At 42.6% G+C, this 17,831-nt stretch overlaps 2 protein-coding genes across 2 annotated transcripts in view; both read left to right on the top strand.

The window, feature by feature from the left end:
- LOC111645549 (disheveled-associated activator of morphogenesis 1-like) overlaps positions 1–6,524 on the top strand; it is a 29,551-nt gene extending 23,027 nt beyond the window's left edge. Inside the window, exons 20-26 of the mRNA XM_023394795.2 lie at positions 526–614; positions 834–1,002; positions 1,225–1,332; positions 2,455–2,515; positions 2,601–2,735; positions 3,290–3,460; positions 3,563–6,524. Coding sequence (XP_023250563.1) covers positions 526–614; positions 834–1,002; positions 1,225–1,332; positions 2,455–2,515; positions 2,601–2,735; positions 3,290–3,460; positions 3,563–3,766 — 937 coding nt within the window. The 3' untranslated portion in view covers positions 3,767–6,524. The remainder of the gene's footprint in view (positions 1–525; positions 615–833; positions 1,003–1,224; positions 1,333–2,454; positions 2,516–2,600; positions 2,736–3,289; positions 3,461–3,562) is intronic.
- Positions 6,525–7,531: 1,007 nt separating this feature from the next.
- Positions 7,532–17,831, top strand: part of LOC111645547 (mitogen-activated protein kinase kinase kinase 7-like) — a 15,233-nt gene continuing 4,933 nt past the window's right edge. The window contains exons 1-11 of the mRNA XM_023394793.2: positions 7,532–7,807; positions 9,936–10,046; positions 12,183–12,248; positions 13,712–13,757; positions 14,072–14,210; positions 14,459–14,583; positions 15,128–15,256; positions 15,464–15,594; positions 16,282–16,366; positions 16,469–16,599; positions 17,247–17,385. Coding sequence (XP_023250561.1) covers positions 7,742–7,807; positions 9,936–10,046; positions 12,183–12,248; positions 13,712–13,757; positions 14,072–14,210; positions 14,459–14,583; positions 15,128–15,256; positions 15,464–15,594; positions 16,282–16,366; positions 16,469–16,599; positions 17,247–17,385 — 1,168 coding nt within the window. The 5' untranslated portion in view covers positions 7,532–7,741. The remainder of the gene's footprint in view (positions 7,808–9,935; positions 10,047–12,182; positions 12,249–13,711; positions 13,758–14,071; positions 14,211–14,458; positions 14,584–15,127; positions 15,257–15,463; positions 15,595–16,281; positions 16,367–16,468; positions 16,600–17,246; positions 17,386–17,831) is intronic.

Below are 17,831 nucleotides of genomic sequence, written 5' to 3'. Positions count from 1 at the left end.
ACAAGGAAACAAATTACAAAATAAAACAGGAAGTGCACGGGGAAACAGAGCACAAGACAGGGAAGACTAAACTGGACACTAGAAATACCCAAACTAAAAATACTCAAAACCCAGAACAGAAACCCAAGACACAGAAAACTGAATCATCAAGAAAGTCCCAAAAACGTCCAAAAAAACAAAACCCTGGAGCCTCCAGGCTGAGACCATGACAAAACCTTCCAGCTGTCAGCCAACACTGGAGGGTAACTGGAGGATATGAGGAAATATATGGGCCAGACTCGGGCTGAGTTTCATTTTGCTATCCAAAAAAAAATCAAACTTCTCTTGGGGAGGGCCGGGCACTGTAGATGGCATGAGGTATGCACAGCATAGGTCTGGTGTAGGTCTGGTGTAGGTACGGCATAGGTACGGCATAGGTACGGCATAGGTACGGAGTTGCTGTGTAACCTGCCGGTCCAGTTGTCAGTGACTCTTTGAGAGATTTTGATTCCACTCAGAGTTTTTCTATTTTTTGTGCAAACCCAGAATCAACCACTATCAGCAGAGACTCCAGGCTCTCTACATTAAGAAGAAGTTTGCTGAGAGAGTGGATGACGTCAAACCTAAAATCAAAGGTACCGTTCCTGTCCCAGAGGGTCGTGAGTTTACACTGAATGAATGAATGAGGCTGAATGTTTGAGGGTTAAATTTGAACCTAAGGTGTGGGTTATTATGAATGAATTTCTCTCTTAAAGTTTCTGTTTTGTGTCCTCTGCTGAAGATATGATATGGAACATTACAGTCGTGACGTGAGTGCTGTGTGTGAACTTCCCTCCTCCTCTCTGTGCTCTCAGCTCTGTGTGTTGCGTCCAGGGAGGTGGTTCAGAGCGGGACTCTGCGTCAGCTCCTTGAGGTGGTCCTGGCCTTCGGGAACTACATGAACAAAGGACAACGAGGAAACGCCTACGGATTTAAAATGTCCAGTCTCAACAAGATCGCTGACACCAAGTCCAGCATAGACAAGTACACTTCTCTACAAAGCTTTTTCACATGTGGGAGTGGGGGCTGAAGTTTGTCTGAAGTCCTGGTATTCTTCATGCTGGTTCTATTCAGAAGAACAGAGCCATTTTCAGTGCTATAAGTAACACCTGTGCTTTTGCTGCCTGCCCTGTTCACTAGTTCAACAGTTTCACAGCCACACTAATGGATGATTGATGGTTAAATACATGTGGTGTGTGTTATTAGAAACATCACTCTGCTCCACTACATGATCACTGTCCTGGAGAAGAAGTACCCGAAGGTGGCAGCGTTCAGTGAAGAGCTGCAGAATGTGCCCCAAGCTGCTAAAGTCAAGTAAGAATGAACAAACGCACTGTTGAAGTAACACATGCAGAATCAGGTTTATCTAGATAGCTGTGTTTTAAATGTATTTAGCCGGTTTATACATGTGTGTAAGAGGAAAAGCAACACACAGCATCATGTCATTTTAAACGAGTTGGCTACATTTACTTATGTTCAACAAAACATTAATAAAATCATGTCGTTATTGTTTCACACCCATACAAAGAATAATTGTTGTTTTATAATTATGATTCTTTGTTTTATATTTTAATTAATCTTATACAGTACCAGTCAAAACTTTGACTATACTACAGGACATGTGTCTAAACCTTTGACTGGTACTATATACGTATACACAGTATATAATGCAGGGCACACATACAGGAAAGCCAGGACTGAGAAGCTACTGAGGAAGTTGTGGGAAACAGTTTGTGATGTCATTCTCTGAGGGTGAAACAAGAGGAAGTTGAAACATGACACAGTTAGCTATAAAGTCTATTTCAGTCTTTAGCAGCTGGCTTTGTTAATAAAAGGTGCGTTCGAGATTGACTTCAGCTGAAAACAAGGGTCACCATGTTGTCAGAAGGTGAAAAGAAATGAAATCTAAAGAATAATAAATATGACCTATAAGGACTTTACTACTTTTACAGTAAGAAACTCTGAACTATATTGTTTTACTGCTTTCTGATGGGAATGAAAACCATAGTGTTGGTGTCTATGTGAATAAAAGAGCAGTCAGAAGGAGGAGATCAAATAAACTGTATCCCCATTAGCAGAGAGAACCATAACAGAGGATCTGAAGTTCTTAGAATAAAAAACATCATGCATGTCAGTGAGGCCTTCAGCCAATCATGACGTCATCATGAAAACTGAAGGCGCCTTGCTCCTGCGAGGTTTGAAAGTCATGTGACATGGTGACGTTGTGCAGCGCCGGTGAAAGATGGACAAAATTTCTAACCAGTATGCAATGTGTTAAGTCCAGCATGCATCATATCAAGTTGGCGCTGTGCAGCGCCACATAAAGTCAAACGCACCTTAACTTGTCCAAGACTTCAGGTGGAGGTAAACAGTCACTGCACCAAGAAATAGTTCCAGGTCCATCTGAGCCTAACACCCTGCCATGTGTCTCTCCAGTATGACAGAGTTGGAGAAGGACATTGGGAATCTGAGATCTGGTCTGAGGAGCGTTGAGGCGGTGAGTGAGCTCTGCAGAGTGCTTGAAGATCTTTTCAGTATTAATGTCTTGTCTCTTTGTCTGATGTATTTCGGTCCCTCTGCAGGAGCTGAAGCACCAGCAGGCCCAGGCCTCTCACAGTCCTGCGGATAAGTTTGTCCCTGTGGTCAGTCAGTTCATCACCGTGGCCTCATTCAGCTTCTCTGAGGTCGAGGAGTCTCTCACTGAGGCCAAAGAACTGGTAAGAACAGATAACAACAGATGACTTATTCATTCAGTTAGACTCCTTCTCTGATTTCTTCTGCCTTTAAAACGTATATCATCATCATCATAACAATAAAGGCGTGAAGGTGTGAAGGCGTCGACCACAGACACTGAGGAACCAGAAATCCAACTCAACATCTGTGGGAGATGTTGGAGCGATGTGTTCTCTTGACCACCTCCATCAGGCTAGCAGTTTCCCACTGCTTCAAGTGTTTATGCTAAGCTAAGCTAGCCATGTCTGTACTTCACTGATGGCGATATTTCCCTAGCGGCTAAAAAAGTTCCATTGATTTGCTGGTCCAGTCAGAGAGACTGAGGGGAAATGATCCAAACTTGAAGTTTTCTATGAAGTACAAACTTTATAAAAGATTCAGGGCTTTTGGGAAAACAAGTGAGGCTGGTTTATCCCCATGTCTAACAAAACAAGCAAACTTTGCAACTTCAATGTGCGTTTTTTTCTCCAAAGCTTCAACATACCATAGAAAGTTATTATTAAATTAGCAGCTTGATCCTTTGTGGCTCTTGTTGCAGTTTGTAAAGGCACTGAGACACTTCGGAGAGGACTCATCCACCCTGCAGCCGGACGAGTTCTTTGGGATCTTCGACACTTTCCTCGGATCGTTCTTAGAGGCTAAACAAGACAACCAGAACATGGCCAGACGCAAGGAGGAGGAGGAGAAACGGGCTCTCATGGAGGCACAGGTCAGCAGCGATATCAGATCGTTTTCTTACTAGCCTCTGAGAGCCGACATCAGTAACACCGCCTTTCACCTACACTGACTCTGTCTCTCTCTTGGTCTGCAGCTGAAGAGAGAGCGGGAGCAGAAGCTGAAGAAGGCCAAAGCAGATGAAGAGGAGGGCGGCGGGGAGTTCGACGACTTGGTGTCCGCTCTGCGCTCTGGGGAGGTGTTCGATAAGGACTTGTCCAAAATGAACCGCAGAAAGCAGCGGAGACACAACATGTTCGACAGCAGCAGAGAGAGACCGGCAGCAAAACTCAACCAGTGAAAGGAAGCAGCGACACCTCCCTGAGACCGATGGAGGCTTCATCCACACTGATGGGTCATGGTTGTATATACAGTAGATATAGATACAGACAGTGTATGTATAGAGTACAAAAACTGAAGTGTTAAAGCAAGAAGTTGTGCTTTTACAGGAGGTTATGGACAAGACTAAAGCTGTGTCCCAATTAAGGGGTTTCGGAGGAAGTGGTCTACGTAGCTGTTGTAGACCCTGAAGGCCAAACCGGAATGAGACGGTCTGGCCTAAGGAGGATTTTTTCTTGGCATCACCAGCTATGTTCGCCCTTACCGTCGTGCCATAAAGCGCTGCTCCTGTTGCCTAGCAACCTTGACAACATGTAACTTTTTTTTTTAAAGCCCGTGGTTTTAACAGTTAGTGTTAGGTGTTGAAATGAGCTGGAATTCAATACTTACATTTAAAAGTGTAATCCTCAGGCTTTATATTATACACATATTCAATACAACATACGTTCATGTTTTATTTTGCTGCCTTGTGTAAAGCACTTTGTAACGTGGGTTTAGAGGAGTGCTTTATAAATAAGATTATCTTGGGCTAGGTTGGGCCTACCTAGTCACATTTCAACAGCCTTTCGACAAGCCTGTTGAAATGTGGCAGCCTAATCGCGCCGCTGAATTGCGACACAGCTTATCCTTTTGCCGACCTCAGTGACTCATTGGTTGGTTGCCTGGCAGTGTCATCGTGATGATTGTCCACTTGCTCACTCACTCACCCACAATATAGAGTTTTCTACACAGAAGACTGACTAGGGGATACGTGCAGACAGCAGCTGACACATTTCAGACTCTGCTTAAATTGCTAAATAATTATTATCTCTACACGTAAAGAAACACGAGCATCTGCATCACGAGGTGAAATACATTCAAATACAGAGCAACCTGAAGTCTGTTTTGGTCAGTTCTTACTGCTGTTGTCAGTTTGTGTTATTGTAAGAGTTTCATACTGTATTAATTACACTTCTGTCCAAAGCAAATTTAAAGTATAGTATTCATTTATCTTATCTTTTTTTTTTTTTTTATGACATTGTTTTTAAAGCAACAGTAGGCCCACTGTTGTTAGAGCTCACAAGTATTGTTATTTAGAGATGTTATTTATTTATCGCTAATATACATTTATAAGAATATGAAATCACTTTTAACTAGCAGCTAACGTTAGCACCTAGTATGTTAGTGAGATGGCTTCTGCTGCACTTTCACAAGACAGGCTGCAATGCATGATGGTTTAACTGGAGCAATAAAGTGTACAGCTTCTGTACACTGAATTTGATGTGCCTCGTGACACGTGACAGCGTGTAGTTGACGGGAACCACAAAGTAGTTTCAAATTCAACTTACACTGACTCTAGTTTTAATGTAAAAAAAAAAAAAAAGAGAGAGTGTGTGTGTGTGTGAGTGTGTGTGTGTGTGTGAGTGTGTGCTATAAGTGTGAGTCTGGGGATGAACTGATGTATCTGTACAGGATGTTTTGCACAATATAACATCATATATAAGGGACCATGAGTGATATAGAGTTATAATATTGGATTGACTGGATGTGGATGATTGTGTTTGGAGTCTCAGTGTCTTCACAGACAGTTTAGTTTAGTTGAGTTTATGTAACTTCATGTATGTGCCTGAATGTAGTGACATGAAGCAGAAGTCTAGCTTGTGTTATTAGTTATAATTGAAATAACACCTTTGAGTGTTTTTATGTTTTTTTTAATGGCACATTTTTGTAAGAGAGAAAGTAACAAAAACACACATTCATCCTAAGATCAAATATATTTGACCTACATTGTTTATGTATGTGCACAGCTCTGGTTTATTGCAGTTCTGAAAGAAAAACTTCTGTCGGTTCATCCTCTAAAACATTTATTGATCAATGTGAAATTTATATAAAAAAAAAAAAAATGCATCATTTAGTAACTCTCAATATTTTTGTTCTGTTTTGTTTTTGTAAAGTGTTCAGGTGTTTGTTGCTGGTGTTAACACCTCCCCATTTATTCATTCCGTCATTTTACACAACAGTATGTGAATATCTGCACAGGTAATATTTGTATTCATGAAGTTGTTGTTTCATTTTAATATTTACAATTTGAACAAATTATGAACAAAACACTTCAGTTTCATTCCTTACAGATAGATAATTAAAATTGTACTTAATTGAGAATCAGTATTATCAGTTAATGTGGGTATATGTTGTGATATAAGTGTGATATAGATGAAATCACAGGTTTTATTATTTAAAAAGAATTACAGTCCAGTAACAAATATTATTGATCAGCTGCTCTTCGTGTCCTCTGATGGCTTTAAATGGGTTTGGTAGAAAAACTGAGGAAAGATTATTCCTGGTTGATTTGGATCAAAAGTCTCCTGTGTCAGTTATTGTACTTTAGTGCCAGGTGTATCTGTTGGACTCAGCAGCCTTTATTTATGTATAGAGAATCTAAACTATCTGAACTGACACTTAGCCACATGTTCACTGATCTGGAACCATTTACAACATCACATTTCTATTCAAAAACCTCAGAGGATCCAGATGTATCCCTCTGATTAGTGAAAATTTGTCACATCTATTCAAAATCTTATTTCCTGTGTGGAGGGTTTCCAGCTCTGTGGGATATCTGGACTCTTTAATTAACTGTAAATCACATATAGTGATCTTCTGCCTGTTGAAGAGGCTGTTCTGTGCTGCCACAATGTATGTCAAGCTCACTAAATGTCACTAAGTAAAAGTGGGAATAACAATATTGTGTTTTTGTTTCAGTTTCTTTTATTTTTTTTAAGAACTGAAGAATGAGCTGAATTGGAGCAGTAACTTACAGAAAATAATACTGAACAATAACGCAATTTAATCTCTCAGTTGAAATGTGGAAGGCCCATATCACTGTGGAACTGGGTTCTTGAAAGTTATTCATAAATGTACTGAATCTCATTTTTCCAGAAACCCTTTGATGGGAAAGTCACAGCAACAAACTGTGTCTAACTGTATGAACTGTGTGTGCACATGAACTGTGGTTTATTATTTTATTTATCACGAGAGGGAGTGATGTATATCGTATTGATATCGCCATATTAGTTAACAGCAACAACAGATTATTATTTGTTACATAATTCAATTCAAACGTTATTTCTGGAAATATATACATCTTTGCTATTCAAAATTTGTTACAATGTAAGACAGATAACGACCGTTAATGTAACGCTAATTAACAGTTAATAGAACACCTGTAAAGCGGAGTGATACATTTAGTTAAAAGTCCCAGTGCTGTTATACTGCCGCAGAATGACTCTCGCCTAATCACTTTGTCGCAACTAACTCTTGTATAAAACTAAAACGAGACTTTCAGCTGTAAAAATGAAGCTGCTACGATTCAACCGAATTTAAATGACGCAGGACACCGAATAATGCCGCTGCTGTATGTTGATACGAAAATGTTAATTTGAGTGTATGTGTGTCAGTACAGTGTATTAGCTATGGAAACGGTGTATCGCCCCTTGTGGGGAGTCTGCAGAAACAAAACAAAGCTGCATTCAAGACCGTCGATCAGTCGGCAGAACCACTGTATGATAAGGTCATTCGCCTCACGGTAAAATGAAGACTAGATTTCCCCGCCGGTCAGATGTTTCAGATGAGACCTGCTAGGTACAGTTCAGACACCGCGCCAGAAACACTCTGTGTCGTCTCCTGGGACCACAGACCGTATATACGGAGGGTGGGACGTTCAAGAGCGCACAGCCCACACTGCGTAATTAGACAACAGTGCTGCCGCTGCCGCTGCCGCTGCTGCTGCCAGTGCTGCTGGTTCCTACTTCCTGAATTCACAGCAACAGATGAAAAACGGTGTTTGGAGCCCACAAACATCGAAGCGGACCGTTCGCCCCGATAACCACAGGCTAAACTTTGGCTTTCAGAACCTGCATCTTCGGCCCTTCGCGTTGAGGAGAGTCGCCGCTCCGCTGCGATGGTGGAGGCTCCAGCTGGCTGTCTGTTTGAAGACATCCAGTACGAGGACATTCAAGTTGAAGCGGTAAACTTACTGACCAACAACAGAGGCTCTAACGTTAGCTCTGTGTTTTCTGGGGGAACATGTTCCTGTGGGAGTTTAAATGCTGCTGCGTTTTTCTCTGTTGAGGAGCGACTCTCAGATAGAAGGTATAAGTGAGCGGTTTACTGTCCTGTGACGAGAAACACAGGGAGAGTTTAATACACCGAGGCCTGAACAAACCATTAAACATGACAGCGTTTACTATTGAAAACCCTGAAGGCATTTTAACAAGCAGAACAAGGCCCCAGTTTTTAAAAGGGCAGACTGGTCGTTAAACGTACACTGGTAAAACTCAGTTGTGGGATTGTGATTGTAAACTCTTTTTAAGGGCATAGTAAATATACAGTTTGCATTTTAAACCCCTCTTCTGATAGTGAGGGGGGTATGTACTGTTTACCATGGCCACATTAAACTACTTGGGGGGTCGTGGGCTAAAATGAGTGGGTGGACCCCTGTTAACTCCCAGTTCCCCCTCTCTGTGCACGGTGTCCTGTGCAGGAGAGTTGTGTTTCTCTTCTGTGTCAGTGACACTAAACAAAGTGGATCTGTCCCCTCACGCTGTGCAAAGGTTGAGATATGAACAAAGGCACGTGTGTGATGTGTAGGCTAACTGCACGTCCCGGTTATGAATACCACATGCAGCCCACCTGTGGCCTTTTTGATCTTCTCATGACCTTCTTCAAAGTTAATTGCTCTGTAGACCCGTGTTTCATATTGTGCTCTCACAATCTGTCACTCACCAACTAGACCAACTGACAGTTTGTTGTGGTTTTCCTAGCCTAGCCTGATAAGTTACATGTTGGATATACCTGAGGCTAAAGACAAGTTGTAAAGAGAAGAGAAGAAAATGCAGAAGTTAATGGAACAACAGCTGCTAGCAAAGACAACAAGGTCAGTAACGCCGCTGGTAGTCAAGGTTGATAAGACCCAATCAGGGAGCGACTGTGGGTGTCTACGTCATTGTTTCTAAAGGTCTCAGTTCATGTCTGAGTTTTGACACTAAAACAGGGTCAGCAGCGCTTCCAAAAGTCCCAATTTTTTGGGACTTGAAAACTCTGGATTAGTGTGGACGGCAGGAGGAAACGTAGGAAAAGAGGTGAGTTTTAAAACGTGGACGTAGCCTGTTTGTTTGTCTGGTTGCATTTACATATAAGTGGTGGAAGTTCCAGTAGCGTTCTGTGGCTAGCTGCAGTTCTCGCTTGGATTACCTACTATGGACCCCAATTATGATACAAGCATAATTAAGGGGAACAGGCTAGCAGCGGGTTGGATTAGCCTGACTGGCTAGCTACTACATTTAAGTTTTAAACCCATTTCTTTTGCTACATGTATGGCTGCTGTCCACACTACTCCGAAGTTTCCAGGCTTCTAATAGGGACATTTTTGGAAACGCTGCTCGGCCCATTGGCTGTTAGTTTGAAAACTGCATTGTAGTCTCGACGGGGGAAAAACATAACTTAACTGTAAATAAAGATGGACGTAGCCTCTATGACATCACCCACAGGTTTCTGAAGAGCGCTTTTGAATCTCACCATCTTGCCAGTACCTGACTCCGCCCCTAACTCCCAGCTAATACAAAAATGGTCAAAGAGGAGGGGCATCTGTTGAGCTCAGAGGTTCATGACAGTTTGTGGCAAGCATACGCTCACCCACCTGTCATTCACAGAGGCCATGCCCTCAATTATACATAACTTTAAGTGGTGAATACAACAAGATAATGAATTACAAGTGTTACTGACTGTTGTCTTTGCTGACTGTTCTAGGGTTAATATCTGCATTTGAACACTACAGCTGTCTTTGCTGTTGCACATTTATTGGAGGTTCTGTTGCCTCAGTGTGAATTCTGGATCCACGCTAGCATTGGCAATTCTGTCATTGACTTCTACAAGTTGATCAGTAGGTGGATATCGGTTCTGCGTGACACTATGTTTCACTTTGTTTACTGCGTGGTATTTGTTGCTGGGACGTGCAGGTAGCCTACACGTCACATATATCACTTTGTATTTGATCTACTTGGAGACATATGCACTTTGTTTCATCCAGGAGATGATGATTTACAAAACCATAATCACCTCCGTAACGTCCATTATGTTGTCTTGTCTTTCTTCAGGCTGTCGGCAGAGGGACATTTGGAGTTGTCTTCAAGGCCATATGGAAAGGAAAGGATGTAGCAATCAAGACCATTGAGAGTGAAAATGAAAGGAATGCTTTCCTTGTTGAGGTACGGTGATCACCTTCTGTTGTTCTGCTCAGAGTGTTCCTGCAGCTTACTGGGTTTCAGGTGTAGCCATTTAACAGGGACTGTTTATCATTACCAATAGCAAAACAATACTTTATTTGCAGTTGCTGAATTCACGAGGAGCTGGACAAGAAGTTTGTCTTTACAAAATATAGTCAGAATAAACTCATTTTGGGTTTGACTCAGGAACTGATCAAAGATTCAATAAAAGAGATAATGAATCTGAACAAACATTCAGCGACACACCTGGACAAACTACATAATACGCACTTATTTTTAAAGTGAAAAACAGTAAATAACACCTCTTCAGCAAACAGACGTTAAAACTTAAGCTAAGTTTAAATGTTAATGCACTGATAATGTTTATTTCATGAATGTAAAATAAATTGAAAAAAACGAAACAGTGGTTGTGGCACCTGTAAAGGTTTGTGCACCCTTCTTAGTCAGGACTCAGTGTGGCAGATATCACCTTTGTTGATTCAGGACTCTTCAGCCTCTCTTCCTGCAGGTCACTTCAGGTTCTGACAGACACTTATAAGCCGCCCAGCACACAGCATGTTTAACTATCTTAATATTTATATGGGAATCCAACCAAAGATGTTCAGTGTTGTTCAGGTCAGGAGGCTGTGATAGATTCAGCTTGTGTTTCTTGAAGAGGTTCATGGTGGATTTTGAGATTTGCTTCACTGTCCTGTTGTAGAAGCCAGCCTCTTTTCACTTTCCCTTTCCTGACTGATTCAGAATCTGTTGATATTTAATGGAATCCACTAAAGTAACTGTTGTCAAAGCGTTCAAGTTTTTTTTTCTCCACACAAACCTTCAGTGATTGTGGCCGAAGAGCTCAATTGTAACTTCAGCTGTCCACAGAACTTGTTTCCAAAATGACTCTGGCTGATCCAGATGTTGCTTTACAGACTTCACATGTTGACTTTGTGATAAGGTCATAGGTCAGGTTTCCCTCTGATGACAGTTGAACCTTCATGTGGGGGTTTTGCTTTGTCTCTCTGACCAGCAGATGAACAGTTTTATCTGAATGTTTTCTTGGTCTTCCAGATCTGGTTTCGGCCTCAGTTCCTCTTCTGCCAGCTCTTAATGACACTTCAGACAGTGGGAATTTCAAGCTGAGGCGCTTTGATATCTTTTTATAGCCTCTCCTGGATTTAAGGCCTCAGTTTGCTTCATGTTCAGATCCTCAGTCAGTTGCTCAGAGGAGACCGTGGTTGTTCAGTGTTACAACAAGGTTTGAAGAGTCAGAGAAAAGGACGGATCTGAATGACAGTTCCTGACCTGCCTGACGAGTCCTAATGAGTCAGTTAAGTTACTGAAGTTCTGGGAGGAGAAGGATGGCCAGACTTTTGCAGATGCCACAATTACTGTTGAATTGCTTCTATGTTTGAAGCTGATGAATTAAAAAGTAACAGAGCATTCACGGTTTTAACATTTATTTTTAATGTCTTGTTTGCTGCAGGGTTGTATTTTGTTCTTTTCAATTCAAACATCACTGTTTACCCTTCAGACGCTTTGAAACTGTTAAAGACTGTGGTTGTATTATCACGATGAGCAAGTTTATGAGTCAGAAACAATCATCTTTTATATTAGTTTTGAATCAACGTGACCTTGAAGTATTTTCTGGAGCAGACAAAAACATGACTGACAGAGTCGTTTTCATCAGCTTGGACAATCAGGCAAAACAGTTGTGATTGGTGACTGGAAGCATCAAAAACAAAAAAGAAAAAAAGAGAGGAGGGTCTAGCCAAAGACGGGGTGGTCCAAGACGCGACCAGGGAGGAATTGTCCTTGGGGAGTGGATGACGTGCTGATCCGCCCTGACAGACAAAGGAAAAGACTCCACCATGATTAAACAGTGAAACACGATATAACAGGCTGTGGCCTGAAAACTGTCGCAGACAAATTCCTGCAACTTTATCATTTCTCAATATTCCCAGGTGGAGGATTTCATGCATATGGCTCATCTCTAGGTCAGGAATGTTGTGATGTGAATCAGCTGACATTGTTGTCTTGAGTTTTTGTCCTGAGTGCCTGAAACCTTTGCACACTCAGACAGATTAATGTATGAATTTGTAGTAAAGTGTGTTTTGTCTCTGTGTCTGTGCTCAGCTCCGCCAGCTCTCCCGAGTGAATCACCCCAACATCGTGAAGCTTTACGGCTCCTGTGACAATCCAGTAAGTAACCAGAGAGTAACAGCTCAGCATGGTCAGACAGACGAGTGTCTGTTGGGATGTGTGTAAAGGGCAGAAACCTTCCTGAATGAATTCACAAGCTCATTCACCACGATCATGGAGAAGGGTTTTTTTTCAGAGCCTTCCTGAAGTAGAACTGCTGTGGATCAGTTTTATTTATTTAATTATTCCATCAGAGCGTCTGTCCATCCATCATTCTGCCAGGCAGCACCTCATCTGACAGCCGGGTCAGAAGTGAGAGAGGAACTGAACTACATGTTGAGAGAGGAGGTGGTATCTGTTTCTTTGTGCTATAACCACAGCAGTAAGATTCAGTGTATGTCACAGACTGGAAATCAGCCAGTTTAACAGACACATCACTTTTTCATACAGGTACAGAAAGTATTCAGACGCTTTCACTTTCTGCAGACAGATGGACAAATATCAACATGAAAACATGTTTTAGAAATTTTTGCACATTTATTCAAAAATCAAAAAGTGAAATCTCTCAATTCTAGAAGTCTTCAGAGCCGTTTGTAGAAGCGTCTTCAGCAGCAGTCACAGCATCACTCTTCTTGGTCAAGTCTCTACAGGCTCTGAACACCTGGATCTTTGACGTAGTGACGTCATATCCTCCCTCTCACTGAGATAAAGTTGACGTGATGTGAGGACTCAGTGGGTGTGTGACAGCTGTGGGGGTTTATCTGGGTTTTTGTTTGCTGGATATGATGATACTGACTTTAATATCAGCAGAATATACAGTGGGCTCCAACAGTCTGACACCACTGTGGTCTCAGTGTTGGACTCCATCATTTCAGCCCATCATGTTATTTTCAGTCTAAACATGTAGTCAGGTGGTTGGTCAGTGGTGGTGGTGTGTTCAGAGGAAGTTACAGATCTTTCTCCCACCACACTGAAACCTCACTCACCGCTGCGTCCTATAGGTGAAGGTGGGATGGTCCTCCTTAACAAACAGAAAAGAGCAGCATTGTATGGTGGTTATTTTTAAGGCTCTGTTACAGGAACTGCCAGGTTATGTCTGCTCTCTGGTAACATTTAAACACAGCACTTACAACATGAGGTCACTGGACATTTTAACTTTAGCTGAACCTCTTGTTCATACTGAACTTCAAATGCTTTGCTGCATACAGATGGAATGAGCTCAAGTTACACTCTTTTATTTCACTGGAACATTTTAAAAGACTGTACTTATGTATTTACTATCACACTTGCACATGCTTTTCTTCAATGTGTAATGAATGAATGTGTGTGTCCATTTTAATGCCAATGAATTTATGTGAGTCTGTCTATTTATATAAACTGTGTAAGTTTATTTTTGTACAGAAGTCTGTCTTGAAAAAGAGATCCTTATCTCAATGACACTGCCTGTTTAAGTAAAGGATTTGATAATAATACAGATGAACAGGTTGACTGCTGAGGTGCAGTAACATGGTTTGTGTTCTCAGGTGTGTCTGGTGATGGAGTACGCAGAGTGTGGCTCTTTATACAACCGTAAGTCATTTATTAGTGTCATGATCAACAGCATCAGCTGCTTTTTATTATTAAAGGAATTCTAGTAATTAAACATTAACAGTTCACACACACACAAACACACACACACACACACACACACACACACACACACACACACACACACACACACAAAACACATTTTATTGCACATGCACTGAGTGAGTGACATCATCAGTGTGTTTCAGCTCTTGTGTTCATACTATTCCTCAGAACTATTCTGCTCTGTTTGACAAGATTACTACTAAAGAGTGTGTGTGTGTGTGTGTGTTGTCTCTCTCTGCTGGTCTCTCCAGTCCTGCACAGTGCAGACCCTCAGCCCCACTACACAGCAGCCCACGCCATGAGCTGGTGTCTGCAGTGCGCCCAGGGAGTCGCCTACCTGCACTCCATGAAGCCAAAGGCCTTAATCCACCGAGACCTCAAACCACCAAAGTAAGACTCTGCAGACAGAGGGGACAAGGTTCAGGTTCAGGTTCTGAGAACGACGGAGAAAATAACAACCTTTCTATTAGATATGTGTTTCCTCAACTATTGCTATCCATTCACTCAGGGTGTGTGGCTCTATTCTGAACCGCGTCATCGTGACAGAAATATTCCTATCAGTCTCTTATCATTGATACTCCACCCTTCAGATGAGACCCAGCCTGTGTTCAGTCTCTGATCCCTGTCCACTGTTTCAGTCTGCTGCTCGTGGCTCGGGGCACGGTGCTGAAGATATGTGACTTTGGCACAGCTTGTGATATTCAGACCTACATGACCAACAATAAAGGCAGCGCAGCGTGGATGGCTCCAGAGGTGTTTGAAGGTTAGTCACGAAACATCGCTCTCACTCCTCCCTCTGATTTAACATCACGCCTCTGATTGCCTCCACCCTCCACGGAGTGGATTTCACCCTGCTAAATCTCTCTGCTATGATTCATATTTATTTTAACATGGTTTTCACACATAAAACATCTTTTATTTGTTTATGTTGTTTGTTAGCTTGTAACTGGCAGTGGCTGACACAGTGTTGGTGGTTGTGCTAATGCTAACTTTCTCTCTCTCTGTACTGACAAGGCTTCAGGTTTATTTAGTCCCGCCCCCCGCCCCCACAAGTTGACAGGATTGGTTCCTTAGGTTTGTGACGTATGAAACCCTGAGTCTGTTTTTATGAGACTGTCTGTATTATTTAAAAACATCATGGATGTTAACAAGGTTAAATACTGGGTTTGCATCAGAGGACATCTTTAGAATAAGACATTTATGACTTCACAGCGTTACTAGCTGTTCTTTACTCTCACATTCGTGTGTCAGGTTGATAACCTGAGTCCTCGGACACACTGAGTCTGATGCTGCTGTGTGTTCCTCAGGCAGTAACTACAGTGAGAAGTGTGACGTGTTCAGCTGGGGCATCATCCTGTGGGAGGTCATCACACGCAAGAAACCCTTCGATGAGATTGGTGGTTCGGCGTTCTGTATCATGTGGGCCGTCCACAGAGGTGAGGACCCCCCACCATGACTATGACATCAACTGTCTGTTAGTAATAAAGGGAGACTCCAACAGTTTGACACATCAGAGTGTGTCTCTGGGCTCGCTGACTGGACTCCAGGTCTAATAACTCCTGAATCCAGTTAGCAGCTAGCTTCATTACGTGTAGACGTTCCAGGTCTCTGACTGACTGACTGCGTGTTTCCTGTTGACGAAGGTACGAGGCCCCCCCTGATCAAAGACCTCCCAGAACCCATAGAGACTCTGATGACCCGCTGCTGGGACAAGGAGCCCAGCCAGAGACCGTCCATGGAGGAGGTGAAGAACACCATGAACCACCTCATGAAGGTACAGTAGCTGTGTGTGTTTGTGTCCAGAGTGAGCTCATGGAATATAACATTAACATCACATTCATTAGCCTCAGAGTTTGGTGGGTGTGTTTTTGAATTTTTGTCAGTGTCAAACTTTTGTCCCTGCTAAGTTAGGCTAACCACATCATGTCCTACCAAGACTGGTCTTTACTGCAGGAACAGGCAGACTCAGACATTCCTGCGTTTATTTAAACAGTGTTTCCACCATCATCACTAGTGTAAACACTGTTTAAATACCTTCACAGTGACTGTCTACCACTTCTGTATTTTTACAGATTTAGAGTTTAAACTATCACTACTGACCATGGGGCTTCAGCTGTGGGTCAGAGTTTATCTGTTCACTGGAACATTGTGTAGATATGAAGTGTTGTACTGGAAGCAGACTGATGGTTCAGTTTGTGGTGGGGTGATTGTAATCCTGGTTCAAGATTAACCTGAAAACTAGTCTGACCAGGTTTAGTCTCGAGGGAAAGATCTCCATGGTAACTAAGGTCAAATTTATCTAAACCTCAAATCTGAAACAGAATTTCCTGCCTGAGGGGAAAGAAATAGAAAAGCAGTTTTAGTTTGTTAACACCAATAAAATAATGAGATACCAGGTTTTGTGTATCAAGTGCAGTGAGTGGTTTTTGTGTGTGATGGTTGGTGTGTTTGGGTCTTCCAGTACTTCCCAGGTTCTGATGAACCGCTCAAGCTCCCTCACCAGTCCTCAGCCAACAGGAGTGGCTCTTCATCAGCCACGAGCACCGGTAACTATTGGCTCTGCAGCTTTCATTGTTAATGCATGGTTGTTGTTTTCAACAGATGGGTCAGTGTGTGTGTGTGTGTGTGTATGTCTTTGCCGGCTGAAGGGTCGTACGCTGACTACACCATCAACAGTAACAAAAGCGATGACAACACAGAACGCAGGAACTCAGTGGGCAGAGAGGAAACGCTGAAGAGCTTCGAGGCCAAGTTTCCTCTGCAGTTCAAACCATTAAAGGTAAATAGACTGAAGTGTGAGTCTGGTCACACTGTCTGAGTCTGATCACACTGACTGAGTCTGATCACACTGTCTGAGTCTGATCACACTGTCTGAGTCTGATCACACTGAGTCTGGTCACACTGACTGAGTCTGATCACACTATGTGAGTCTGATCACACTGTCTGATTCTGATCACACTGTCTAAGTCTGATCCACTGATTCTGATCACACTGTGTGAGTCTGATCACACTGAGTCTGATCACACTGAGTCTGATCACACTGAGTCTGATTACACTATGTGAGTCTGATTACACTGTCTGATTCTGATCACACTGTCTGAGTCTGATCAGACTGTCTAAGTCTGATCACACTGACTGAGTCTGATCACACTCTGAGTCTGATCACACTATGTGAGTCTGATCACACTGTCTGTTTCTGATCACACTGAGTCTGATCACACTGTCTGTTTCTGATCACACTGAGTCTGATCACACTGTCCGAGTCTGATCACACTGAGTCTGATCACACTGAGTCTGATCACACTGTCTGAGTTTGATCACACTGAGTCTGATCACACTGTCTGAGTCTGATCACACTGATTCTGATCACACTGAGTCTGATCACACTGTCTGCTTCATGATTTAACCTTTCTCTATCCCCCTCAGACAGCCACACTGCGGACTGGTCTGTCCAGGGTGTCAAGCATGGACAGTCAACCAGGACGCTCCCAAAGCCCCACCTACTGCACCAGCCCTGTGACCACCACTGGCCAATCAGAACTGAGGATGACCTTTAGTCCCCCAGGTAGGCAGCGAAATGTACATGCATGGTTTGGACCAGAGCAGGAGGGTGTTTGAGGTTTAAACAGAGCTGCAGGAGTGTGTGAATGACGGGGGAATAGTGTTGTGTACCAGGGGGCCAGGGGGCCCTGGGGGCCAAAAACTCAGAAGAGTTTTAGTTGAAAACACAGGAGACAGTCTGAAAACGTTTCATTGGATGAAGAACCAAATTCAGGAAAACATCACATGTTGTTGCAGAAGAGAGGACAGGATTTAACACTCAACAAGAACCTGAGGATTATGACGTTTATTGGAGATAGGATGTTATCATCCTATTCATCACAGTGTGACCACACACACCAACAACACACACAGTCAGAGCTCTGAATCCTCTTGCACTGTCCACACTAAACCACTGCAGGGCGCTAGACTGCAACCTACCACTGTGTTACACTGACAGTGACGTGTGTG

This window comes from Seriola lalandi, unplaced genomic scaffold (assembly GCF_002814215.2).
Source record: "Seriola lalandi dorsalis isolate HSWRI2012SDOR001 ecotype SW California unplaced genomic scaffold, Sedor1 jcf7180002054953, whole genome shotgun sequence".
In the NCBI taxonomy this organism is placed as follows: Eukaryota; Metazoa; Chordata; class Actinopteri; order Carangiformes; family Carangidae; genus Seriola; species Seriola lalandi.
Note: the sequence above shows the minus strand (reverse complement) of the source record. Positions and strands in the feature narration are given on the sequence as shown.